Source organism: Nannobrachium achirus (assembly GCF_963921795.1).
Source record: "Nannobrachium achirus genome assembly, chromosome: 21".
In the NCBI taxonomy this organism is placed as follows: domain Eukaryota; kingdom Metazoa; phylum Chordata; class Actinopteri; order Myctophiformes; family Myctophidae; genus Nannobrachium; species Nannobrachium achirus.
In genome coordinates, this window is record NC_137828.1 from 58,704,217 (window position 1) to 58,717,043 (window position 12,827).

Consider the following 12,827-nt stretch of genomic DNA (forward strand, 5'->3'; position numbering starts at 1 on the left):
CACTCCCAAACAATAGTGGACACAGGCAATCCACAACTGCACAGTCCTGGCAATATAAAACACATTCTCACTGTAATCCATAGACCAAAATAACACAGTAAAACAGTAAAAGAGACCATACAAAACACAAGCAAACAGTCTTACCGGTTAACAGAGCAGCACACATCCTCCTCTCTACATCATGCAACCAGCAGTGTTTTGCTTCAACTGTTCTTCAGGTGGATTCAATCAGCCGACACCCAACAAGCAGCCATCTTAGCTGCTGCATTCTGGGAAATGTAGTGTTTCTGAAAACCAAACAAAGCCATCAGTTAGATTCAGTTCACATGCAAAAAACATGGCCTGGATAAATAAAAAAAGAAAAATCAACTAATCAGCCGATCTACAAGGTTAAGACAAAATAAAGTCAACAGATCTGCTGATTTGGAGGTTGTGATTTGCCATCCAATTTGCGTGATTGTAGGCCAATATCTGTAGGAGTAGTGTTGTAAAATGTGTTTTGCAAAAATCTGTCTGATGGTGGCGCTAGAGAGGGGCATGTGTGAAATCAGGGACGGAGGTTGTGATTTGACAATCAATTTGCGTGATTTTAGGCCAAAATCTGTAGGAGCAGTGTTCACAAATGTTTTGCAAGAATCGGCCTCATGGTGGCGCTGGAGGGCCATGTGAGAAATCAGGCAGCCAAGGAGTGTGTGCAAAGTTTGGCATGGATAGGGGCAATGGTAACGGACAGGGTTGTTAGGGTTACTTTTAAAAAGGAATCCCCTACAGTTACAAGTTACTTGCAAAGAAAATGTAGTCAGTAACGTAATCTGATTATCACAATTTAAAAAGTAACTGCTCGTTACTTTCAGTTACTTTTGGATTACTTTTTAGCAAAACTCTCTTTAATTAAATAAAACAAGTTTTACCATTGATAACTAGACAAGAATATTGAGCCTATGGAATTAGGAAAAGGACAACAGAATTTTACAGTACTTTACGTTGATTCGACTTGATTATTTTATTGTTTGGCGTTATAACTTATTTGTAAAATTGATGAGGACAAGGGGAGAATGTAATCCAGCATGTAACCCCCAACATTCAGATCCGTTACTGTAATCCAGATTACACATTTTAAAATGTAACCTGAGACTTTACAAGTTACCAGTTTTTTTGTAATCTGATTACGTAATCCCGTTACATGTAATCCGTTACTTAACAACCCTGGTAACGGAGATATGAATAGGGCAAAAGTATGATGTCACACAAACAGAGTGACAGCCGGTGGAGGTTTCGATAGTAACTGCGACCTAACAGTCACAATAATACTCACATCTCTTTAGTTAAATGCTTACATTAAAGAAAGAGATGAGGCCACACCCCAAACAATAGTGGACACAGGCAATAATCCACAACTGCGCACTCCTGACAATATAAAACACATTCTCACTGTAAACCATAGAACCAAAATAACACAGTAAAACGGTAAAAGAGACCATACAAAATACAAGCAAACAGTCTTACCGGTTAACAGAGCAGCACACACAGCCTCCTCAACTCAGCAGTGTTTTGCTCAAACTGTTCAGATGGATTCAATCGGCCGACGCCCAACAAGCAACCATCTTAGCTGCTGCATTCTGGGAAATGTAGTTTTTCTGAAAACCAAACAATTAGATTCAGTTCACAGGCAAAAAAATTAAAACAAAAAAAATCAACTAATCAGCCGATCTACAAGCTTAAAACAAAACAAAGTCGACAAATCTGCTTATCTACAAGCAATAATTACATTCCCGAAATGAATCTTTTTACATTCCAATCCCAAAACCAGAAACAAACATTTCCGAGCCACATGTTCACTTACCAATTATCTTAGTCACGCAGCCTCAGTGTCAATATCAGAGTTGGTCAGGTGGATCTAAAAGCAATATAGTGTGGGTTAAATATAAATGGAGTAATGCTGTTAGAAATTGGAATAGTCTTGAAATGAAATGTGTACAAACCTGCAGCAGCTCCAATGAGGTTACTGAACAAACTGAAGAAAGACTGGCTTTATACAGGGTGTGGTGATTACGAATGCTCGGCAGCTGTGACTCAGGGACCGTGGTCAAAACATTGCATGTGAAAAATAAGAATATATTCCATTTGAAAAATAAAATAAAATGACTGTAATTCCCGCTGAACCGTGGGTTACAAGTGCACAGTGCACTAACCTACATTATTGCAAAGTGTGATTAAAATGTGACTTTGAATGTATGTTTTAGAGGCAGAAGAATAATTTGCCAGCAGAATCAACCATGCTTCCAAACACACTGAGCACGCACGCACGCACGCACGCACGCACGCACGCACGCACGCACGCACACACACACACACACACACACACACACACACACACACACACACACACACACACACACGCGCACACACACACACACACACACACACCTGTGCCTAACCATTCTGCATTAGAGGTGGGATTTATGGCTCTTTGAAGTGAGACAGTACCATCGATCTGGCTCACTAAAAAGAGCCGTTCAAAAGACTGGCTCATTTGGCTCCTTGTATATTTATATATTTTTAAGAAGAATTTGTTTAAACATGAATCCACAAGGTGGCACCACATTCCTCTGCTGACAGTTGAGATCACAATTTAGTATTTACCCTTTTCATAAAATGTGTGTGTAAATTAAGCTACCTTGACTTTTGTTATTCATAAAACACCAAAAAAAACAAGCAGGCAACAATGAACTCGCTCCTCCACTTGTTCTCTCTCTCTCACTCACTCACTGTACTCAGTCAGTACTCAGTGGAGTAGCAAGGAGATGTTGAATTGGGGGGAGGGGGTCTCCCCCCCAAATGAACGGCTCTCTACTGCGCGAACCGGATCCCAACGTTCTAGACAAGGAAGAATTTCTGAAAATGTGCTTGTATAAAGTCCCGAAGGCATTTTGCGAATATTTATTATATACAACTGTTCTAGGGGTATTAAGGGATGCTGAATCCACATTTGCTGTATATAATGCAAAAAAATGTTCCTAAATGGCTCAAAATTGAGAAATCCAACATGGCCGCCACTGCAAGGCTGAATTCTATTTAATTGCAAATCTTTTTGACTAAACAAGGTAGAAACTTGAACTAAATGTGTTTTTCTAGGTTAGCCTACATGGGGAATTTGAAATGCTATCCTGATTTTAGCTCAGATATGAATAATTAGCTTTAAACTCATACATGTATAGCAGAAAAGGTTTTTCTCGTCAAACAGAAACAAAAGCAGGATGAACCATGGTTTTATTCATCAAAACGCTTTTGATTTCCATACATCCATCTTCCAACCGCTTATCCGGAATCGGGTCGCGGGGGTAACAGTTCCAACTGAGACTTCCAGATTTCCTTATCCTGAGCAACTTCCTGCACTCCCTCTGGGAGTATACCGAGGCGTTCCAAGGCCAGTTTGGAGATATAATCCTTCCATCTGGGCACTCGGGGGGCATCTATGAACAATGCAAATTATATATAGTCATCAATATTTTGAGCAGATGTCATAGGTATCTTCCAGCTGCAATGCATCCAATTCCACTTTTCCTGAATAGAATAGAATGGATTATATAATAGTATTTTACCATATCAATAAAAGTAAATGTACATGGGAATACTTCTTACTGTAATCCTTACAGTGGCAGCTTATTCACAGTCTTCCTCAGTGTTCCGGCAAGTGTTGAGTTTTTTGCAGTTGCATGCTTCCATACATGCCATATGACTCTTTCTGGATAGAATAGAAGAGAAGGGGATACCCAGTTTATACCCAGCACAAGTACATCAGGGTAGGGTTCATCAATCTGTCAACATCTAAGAGTCTAGAGTATGCAGTCTAGTAGGCTGATATTCTCTAAAATGACCAAATCCCATTAGTACAATCTTTTATACATAGGCCTACATACCTGCAGCTGCAGCGTTGGCTGAGGCACTCCTTTGTACACCCACATGAAGTGAACTCCCTGCAGGCTTTGGGCATAGGTGGCAGAGAGAGTAGCCATGGCACTAACTGGCCTTCATTGATTATCCATCCCATTTCCTCCACTGGAGGAAGATCGGGGTGTGGTAGGTGAGCTTGATTCCATATAGCTGCTTGATGGTGTGCACGCATGATATGGAACCTCACAGCATCTGTGGTTGGTGGCAGAGTCTCTTGGGGACGACCTTTGCAGAATATCAGGCACACCATAGATCTTACAAATGAATCTTTCTGATGATGTCACGATATCTTCTGTGAAAGGGCCCTTCCCAAGGCCAGCAAGCTCAGTGTGATGTTGTTCGAACACCTGCCAGGCTGTCTTCTTTCCGTGGCCGCAGAACTGAGACAAACTGTCACATCCAGTAAGGGCATGGAAGGCAAGGAGTGTGTCCAGTTGATCCTCAGACAGTATCCTGTGAATTTCATGCACTGGGAAAAACTTTGAGTCCTTTGATGTCCCATCTTTCATGTAGACATAGGTACATCTGATTTTGTCAAGTGAGCAAGCAGTAGTAGAAGCACGATGTCACATGCTGACACGACTACTGAGTGAAGGATCAGTCGTGTATCAGCTTGTATACCTTCGTGCATCAGCTTCCTCGTGGTCAGCACTCAGGGAGGAGACTTCAAGATCAGATGTACCTATGTCTACATGAAAGCTGGGACATCAAAGGACCCAAAGTTTTTCCCAGTGCATGAAATTCACAGGATACTGTCTGAGGATCAACTGGACACACTCCTTGCCTTCCATGCCCTTACTGGATGTGACAATGTGTCTCAGTTCAGCGGCCACAGAAAGAAGACAGCCTGGCAGGTGTTCGAACAACATCACACTGATCTTGCTGGCCTTGGGAAGGGCACTTTCACAGAAGATATTGTGACATCATCAGAAACATTCATTTGTAAGATCTATGGTGTGCCTGATGTTGATTCATGCAACAAAGCACAAGTGAAGTTATTCTGCAAAGGTCGTCCCCAAGAGACTGCCACCAACCACAGATGCTGTAAGGTTCCATATCATGTGTGCACACTATCAAGCAACTATTTGGAATCAAGCTCACCTGCCACACCCCAATCTTCCTCCAGTGGAGGAAATGGGATGGATAATCAATGAAGGCCAGTTAGTGCCATGGCTACTCTCTCTGCCACCTATGCCCAAAGCCTGCAGGGAGTTCACTTCATGTGGGTGTACAAAGGAGTGCCTCAGTCAACACTGCAGCTGCAGGTATGTATGTATAAAAGATTGTACTAATGGGATTTGTAATTTTAGAGAATACTAGCTTACTAGGCTGCATACTCTAGACTCTTAGATGTTGACAGATTGATGAACCCTACCCTGATGTACTTGTGCTGGCTATAAACGTTGTATCCCCTTCTCTTCTATTCTATCCAGAAAGAGTCATATGGCATGTATGGAAGCATGCAACTCCAAAAAACTCAACACTTGCCGGGACTGAATAAGCTGCCACAGTAAGGATTACAGTAAGAAGTATTCCCATGTACATTTACTTTTATTGATATGGTAAAATACTATTATATTATATTATAATCCATTCTATTCTATTCAGGAAAAGTGGAATTGGATGCATGCAGCTGCAAGATACTTATGACATCTGCTCGAAATATTGATGACTGCAAATAGGCTAAATTAATGTAGCCTACCTTCATATTAAGGACTATATGTATATAATTTGCATATATGACTTGTTGATAGAAAAATCAAAATCAAAAGAGTTTTGATGAATAAAACCATGGTTCATCCTGCTTTTGTTTCTGTTTGACGAATTATGCATCAATAACGAACCTTTTCTGCTATACATGTATGAGTTTAAAGCTAATTATTCATATCTGAGCTAAAATCAGGATAGCATTTCAAATTCCCCATGTAGGCTAACCTAGAAAATCACATTTAGTTCAAGTTTCTACCTTGTTTAGTCAAAAAGATTTGCACTTAAATAGAATTCAGCCTTGCAGTGGCGGCCATGTTGGATTTCTCAATTTTGAGCCATTTAGGAATTTTTTTTTGCATTATATACAGCAAATTTGGATTCAGCATCCCTTAATACCCCTAGAACAGTTGTATATAATAAATATTCGTAAAATGCCTTCGGGGTTCGGATTTTCTGAAAATTGATCCTGTCTATTCACTTCAAAGAGCCGTTCAAAAGATTTGATTTGTTCGCGAACGTCCCAGCTCTATTCTGCATCTAGCCTAAGGCCCAGATCATGGGAAAACCCTACTCACGTCAGGGTGGGGGGTCCCCAGTTCAAATATGATTCTTTTTGGTTTCAGTGATATTTGGACTTACCCTCTACAGTAGTTCATCATGAAAATGTTACTTTGCATGTATGTTTTAGAGGCAGAAGAATAATTTGCATAAAACTTGCAATGTTGATTGAATTATTAAAAAAAGCATGTTTCAATGTTTAAAAAATCCGATCTGACAGATCTTTAGATATTGGTCCAAAGTTCATGTAAAAAAAGTTCTGTGCACGTGACGCGAAAAATCTGGAATAAAAGTTTAAGCGTTTTACGAACTGCTCAAAATGGCGGAAAATCTAAGGGCGGAGCTTACTTAACAAAGACACAGATGTCTTCCGCTTGAGTCAAGGCACGTGTGTAAGCAAGTTGCATGTCTTCAAACGAAACGAGGCATGACTTATGCCCCTTTAAAGTTTGAGTTTTCAAACGCTTCGTATAGCGCCCCCCTTTGGCCAATTGGAGTAAGATTGCTTTCAGTGATATTTGGACTAACCCTCTACATATTTGCCAAATGCCATGAACGTGTCACTTTGCATGTATGATTTAGAGGCAGAAGAATAATTTGCATATAACTGCAACATTGAGTGAATTATTAAAAAATAATGTTTCGCTTTAAAGAAAATCCGCCTAATTTCTCAGACCGTATTGGTCCAAAGTTCATGTAAAAAAAGTTTCGTGCACGTTACGCGAAAATCCCAGGAGGAGATACATTTTTACTGTTTTTCATATAATTCAAAATTGTGGGAGAAGTAAAGGTCAGAGGTCAAAAGTCAGAGCGTAAAAGTTGTTCGGCATGAGGAGACGCATAAGTGTATACAGGTTTCATTGCTGTACCTGAAACAGGGCATGAGCTACACCAGTTCAAAGTTGGCATTTTTCAAAGGCTTCCTACAGTGCCACCCTTTGGCCGATTGTTGCGAGCTTCGCGTTTTAGCCGTTTGGCATAGTCCTCTGCCATACTGCCGAGTTTCGTAAAAAGCGACTGCACGGTCTAGCCGCTAGAGAAAAAGTGGCGGAATAATAATAATAATAGTAATGATGAAGTCCAATATCAATAAGTGGCCATTTGCCACTTCGTGGCCTTGGCCACTAATAACAGGGGTTCCAATGGGAGGAGGGGCCAACTTGCCGGGTGGAAGTGTTTTGCTACGTGTGGTCCAATCATCACAGTAGGGGGAGGGGTTTTGCAAAAGGTCAATTGTTCCTTATTAAAATGTATTGTGTAAATTAAATGTAACCACCAGGTTACAACAGTTCTAGGATAAACACAACTAAGTCCCAAGACTTATTTCAATTGTGGTCCTCTCTCACAATGGCTGTAAAAACACTTTACAAGGCACAAAATAACACGCACACCCTTCACCCAATCAGAACGTTGTATTGTCCCGAGGTGTAACTGTGTATGTCACCACCAGGTGGAGCTGCAGAGGGCGGTGCAGGAGTGTACTGCAGGAGGAGAGGAGAAGAAGAAGGAGTCGAATGAAAGAGGAGAGGAGAGGCAGGGCAAAGACATCCACGAGCGCCTCCTGGACATCCTAACACGCCTCCTCCAAGAGGGAGGGGCTTCAGGCCAGGGAGGAGGGGCTTGGGAAGGGAAAGGACACGCCCACACCGCCCTCAACTTCTGAAAGGGCTCACGTCCTGAACCCCTGAAACTCTGAACAATGAACCCGTGGCGGTTCCAACCAAAGAACACATTCTCACACCCTTAGACACCAAACGGTTGAGGAGTTGGGATGGATTTGCCTCTTTTTTTTTTTTTTTTTTCAAGAACCAGTGCCGTTCAACTTTCTTGGAACCTTGGTTCGTTCTTGCGAACCGGCCGCGAACCGGCTTGCGTTGCCACCAGATTGAACCAGATTGAACCAGAGGAACCAAGGATCTTGTGGTTCCCGTTCCGAACCAACTTTTACGGTTCGGAAGTTGGCTGATGATATATAGACGACACATGGACTCTAAAACCTTCTGAACTATGGAATCCATAAGAGGATATTGAGTTGAACTGGAAGCCAGCCTGCTCCTGTCATGCAGGAACCAAAGAGAACAGACTGGATGTCTGCGTGGAGAACCCAGTCCATGTCGCGCTCCAATGTCGCTTGTAAAAGTTAAAGTAATGATCACTTTTGTAATTAGCCAGTGATGTGACGTTTGGACTCCAGAACTGAAGATGTTTCTGTAAAATGTAAATATGAGTACTTTTTTGCCTTTGTTTCATGTTAACTGTCTGTCGTTAATTGTCACGTATATTGTGTAATTTTCCCTCCCAGTTCATCACTATAGGACTATTTGTGAGAATGTGTTGTTAAAGACAGACGTGCTTGAGAAAGCATCTCCAATAACACAAAGAAGTTGTAAACAAACAATCTAAAAGTGCTTAAAGCTACAAACTGTATATTTTGTGTCCATTGTGTCCCTCTCCTGATTGCAAGATTTGATTGCAACGATGTCCGAACTACAATAAAGATAGTGGCATCTGTCTGCTTGAAAGTTTTGACATTGCCAACCAGTAGGTCACCAGGGTCATACAAATCTCGATGGAAGATGTGAGAGACCACCTCTAACCAACCCAAGAACAAAATAAAGCCCTCATAATTGGGAGATTTAGAGTCAGAACTGTGAGAACAAAATAAAGCCCTCATAATTGGGAGATTTAGAGTCAGAGCTGAGAACAAAACCCATGATTGAGGCCCCTCTGAACAGGGGCTTCTATAATCAGGCAGCAGAGCTTGTGTAAACAGACATGCTACTGTAAACCTATGGTGATTTCCTGTGTTGTTGTACAGTGCAGCTACAGTTTATCAATCAAATCTACATGGTGGTTGTGTGAGCGCAGCAGGATGACCCTGGTGCTCATATAGGAAGAGATTGACTTGGTTCAAGTTCTCAGACCAAGAGAAACATTCTCACACATTCAATCTCTCTCTCTCTCTCTCTCTCTCTCTCTCTCTCTCTCTCTCTCTCTCTCTCTCTCTCTCTCTGTCTCTGTGTGTGTGTGTGTGTGTGTGTGTGTGTGTGTGTGTGTGTGTGTGTGTGTGTGTGTGTGTGTGTCTCTCTCTCTCTCTCTCTCTCTCTCCTCCGCTCTCTCTCTCTCTCTCTCTCTCTCTCTCTCTCTCTCTCTCTCTCTCTCTCTCTCTCTCTCTCTCTGTGTGTCTCTCTGTCTTGCTGTCTCTGTCTCACTATTTTGGTTCTTTCTGACTGTCTCTCTCATTCACTGTCTGTCTGTCAGTTTCTCTGTCTGTCTGTGTTAGTTTGACTCTCTCTCTCTCTCTCTCTCTCTCTCTCTCTCTCTCTCTCACACTCTCACACACACACACACACCACACACACACACACACACACACACACACACACACACACACACACACACTTCAGGGGGTTTCAGGATCAGGTTCCAAATCCCTTCCCGATAGTGTTTGCTTGTTGACACAGTGGTTGATTTGAAACGATTGCATTTGCCAGAAACCGCGGAAAATCGCTGTAAACTGCAGTAAACAGGTCATTTTTTAAAATAAATATTCTCCATCTCACTTCTGCCAAGAATTTGACCCGGCGGTGAGTTGTCCTATGTCTCAACCACAGGCATTCATTAGTAACATATACTGTATACAACCACTATATCCTCGCTGTCCAGACAAAACCTAGTATCTCCACATTTCTTATTGTAATTGAATAAAGAAATGCCCTTCTTTGTCAACAAGAGTGAGAAAAAAAATTGTAGATCTGAGATTGTCTGAGATTGTTATTTTTCGTAAAATGTTTAAAGTGAAAGTGGACATGTTTATGATTGTGTAGGTTTTATACAGATTTAACAAATCAAAAGTATTAACAAGAGCTTGAGACTAAATAATAACTACAATGGATACGTTGGAACAGAGGCCCTTTCCTAGTAGTAAGTAAAGTAACAGTTTTGGACAAGGTGTCCACCCAATGTCAACTATTATACACAAAATGACTAGCATTCACAACCTTCTTTCCCTGAGTATCACCTAAAAAAATATGTGGCTTTCCAAACTACCACCATAATGATTTTAAAATACAGTACACACACCCTGTCCCCTCATATTCAGGTATGCATAGTTCACACAGGAGGCAAATGTATTAATAATAAAAATGTATTTTCACACTGCAGTTGTTTACATTATGGTAGCACTAAAACTGGTACTTTAACTCCTGCAATTCTTACACAATGCCACAAACAGACAGACAGACAGACAGACAGACAGACAGACAGACCATATAACACAATAAGTGAGAACAATAACTATACTACTACTACTGCACGCATGCACTCGCACACACACAAACAAACACGCACGCACGCACGCACGCACGCACGCACGCACGCACGCACGCACGCACGCACGCACGCACACACACACACACACACACACACACACACACACACACACACACACACAACAATTGTTTTTGTAATTTGTAAAGATAAACCATGACAACACATAGTGTTAGTGTTTCCAATTAGTGTCCTTTGTTCCAAGAAATTAAACTCTTAATGCTGCATCTGTGATGAAATTCTGGACAATGTTGTGGCATCAGTTTGTGGTAGGCTTTTTCCTGTTTTGTAATTGATGGGATTTTGGTTTAATTCCCATATTTGTATTCCTTCAGAATGTTATCCTTTCACAAGAAGACTCAGCTTCACTCCACAGAATAAAATCACAGTTAGAGTCTCACACAATAAAAGGAGCCCACACAGTGTACAAGTCCGTTTTTCTATTAGATGTATTGAAAGTAGAGTTCAGAGTTCAAATTGTAGCAAGTACAGCAAGTACAGTAGAGCAAAATCACCCATCGTAGCTCTCCGAGTCCAAAGCATAATGATTTCACAGATATATGGAGTTACAGAATACATTAGTCACATTCTGATTGGACAATTAAACATAACATGGATATCAGATGTTTTCGTGTTGTTTGGCCCAGTAGCCAGGCCAGATATCATGGCTTGACAATATCATTTTGTTATCCTGTGTCCTGGGCAGTCTGACATTTATTGAGATATCATTTCCCTGGTCAACATCTTTGTACAGACCTGGAGTGGAGACATCTCGTCACAATGGATTAGTTATCAGATCAAAACAAAATAACCTTGACACTTTTAAAACTGAAAGTGTTGTATAACACTAAAATGTAAGTTTAGATTGATATCAATCAATCCTTATCCATCAGTAATGACAAACAATCCCCTTTTTCACAGAGGACCGCTTTGGAAATAAGTGTTTTAAGGAATGCATTTACTGTAGTGCTATGCTCTGGACTTCTTGTCTCATATTGTGGTGAGATGTCGTTTCTGAACGCTAATGAAGTCAAGTCGAGGTAAGTCATGCAGAAATGTCTGCTTGAGTCTCAACAAATAATGTTTATGTCTAGAGAACAGAGGTTTTATATACTGTAGTAGTGGCTCCAACCCCATATCTATGTCTGTGATTTGCTACTATTTGGCTTAACACTAAGTGTGACTACTATAGAGCATTATGAAATCCATCCAACATGTTTTGAAATGACAAAAGACCCATCTGGTATAGTGCATTATGGAATCCATCCACAATGACCAGTGGACTAAAACGTTGGTTTACTGCCAACATTGGAATGAAATTGCAGTTCACATAATGATTCTGCTCGATCAAGCTGGGATGTAGACAGACTTTCCTCTCCGATCTGGAGAGATCAATGTCCCGAATGAGAGACGAGGAAGTAATGAGAGAGCTGATAATTAACAGAACATTCCACATCTCATTGCAGTAAGGCAGAAACCAACCACGTATCTCCATATTTCAGCGTTTCATGTTTTGTTTTTCATTATTTAATGTCCTCCTTCAGTGTCACACAAAAGTAGGAACAAAAGCCAATCTACAAGTGCACAACATGTCACATTGCTTGTAGCCTAGATCTGCTATTGTTTGCAACTTTTGAAAAAGTTTAAAGTCAAAGTTAAACTGGTTATCAATAAAAGCTTGTGACTAAATAACAATATTGGATCAATTCCATTGGAACACACGTTATGCATTATTTTCCATTTCCTGAATAGTAACAGTTTTGGGGATATGAGGTTTCCATCGTAGAGTCAGTGATCTGTTCTCATCAGCGCTTCAGCCAACTAACTGCAATTCACATAAAAATAATCATTATCATCACAGCACATCATCAATCATTTCTGGTTTTTGACTAAAGATGGATGAGGAGATCAAGAGGACAAATCAACGTGGACAAAACATGTCCCAACATAAACGTATATGGGTGAGTTAGGGGTCTCTAGAGTCAGGGTGAAAGGAAGGTAAAAACAGGTGCATCCTTCCCTGTTTCTATATCAGTACAGTGGATTATATTGTTACTGGATGCAAGACAATTGTATGTTAACATGTAGAAGAGGAGAGAGAAGAGAAATATTTTGTATAAAATGCGCGTCAGCAGAGCGCGCAAGTACTGAGCTCGGTGCTGTTCGTTGCTGTCTGTATGTATGCAGGTTGTTCGCCCTTCTCGCCCTTAGGCCGTCTTACTGGTTGTGACCATAGGTCGCAGTTTACTATCTTAACCGGCAGATCCTGTCCGTCA

The 12,827-nt window shown here is 41.0% G+C and overlaps 1 protein-coding gene across 1 annotated transcript in view; it reads left to right on the top strand.

Annotated features, from left to right (window-relative positions):
- dipk1c (divergent protein kinase domain 1C) overlaps positions 1-7,885 on the top strand; it is a gene marked incomplete at both ends in the record, with an annotated part of 82,162 nt that extends 74,277 nt beyond the window's left edge. Inside the window, one exon of the mRNA XM_080751851.1 lies at positions 7,673-7,885. Coding sequence (XP_080607977.1) covers positions 7,673-7,885 — 213 coding nt within the window. The remainder of the gene's footprint in view (positions 1-7,672) is intronic.
- Between the last annotated feature and the right edge of the window lie 4,942 nt (positions 7,886-12,827).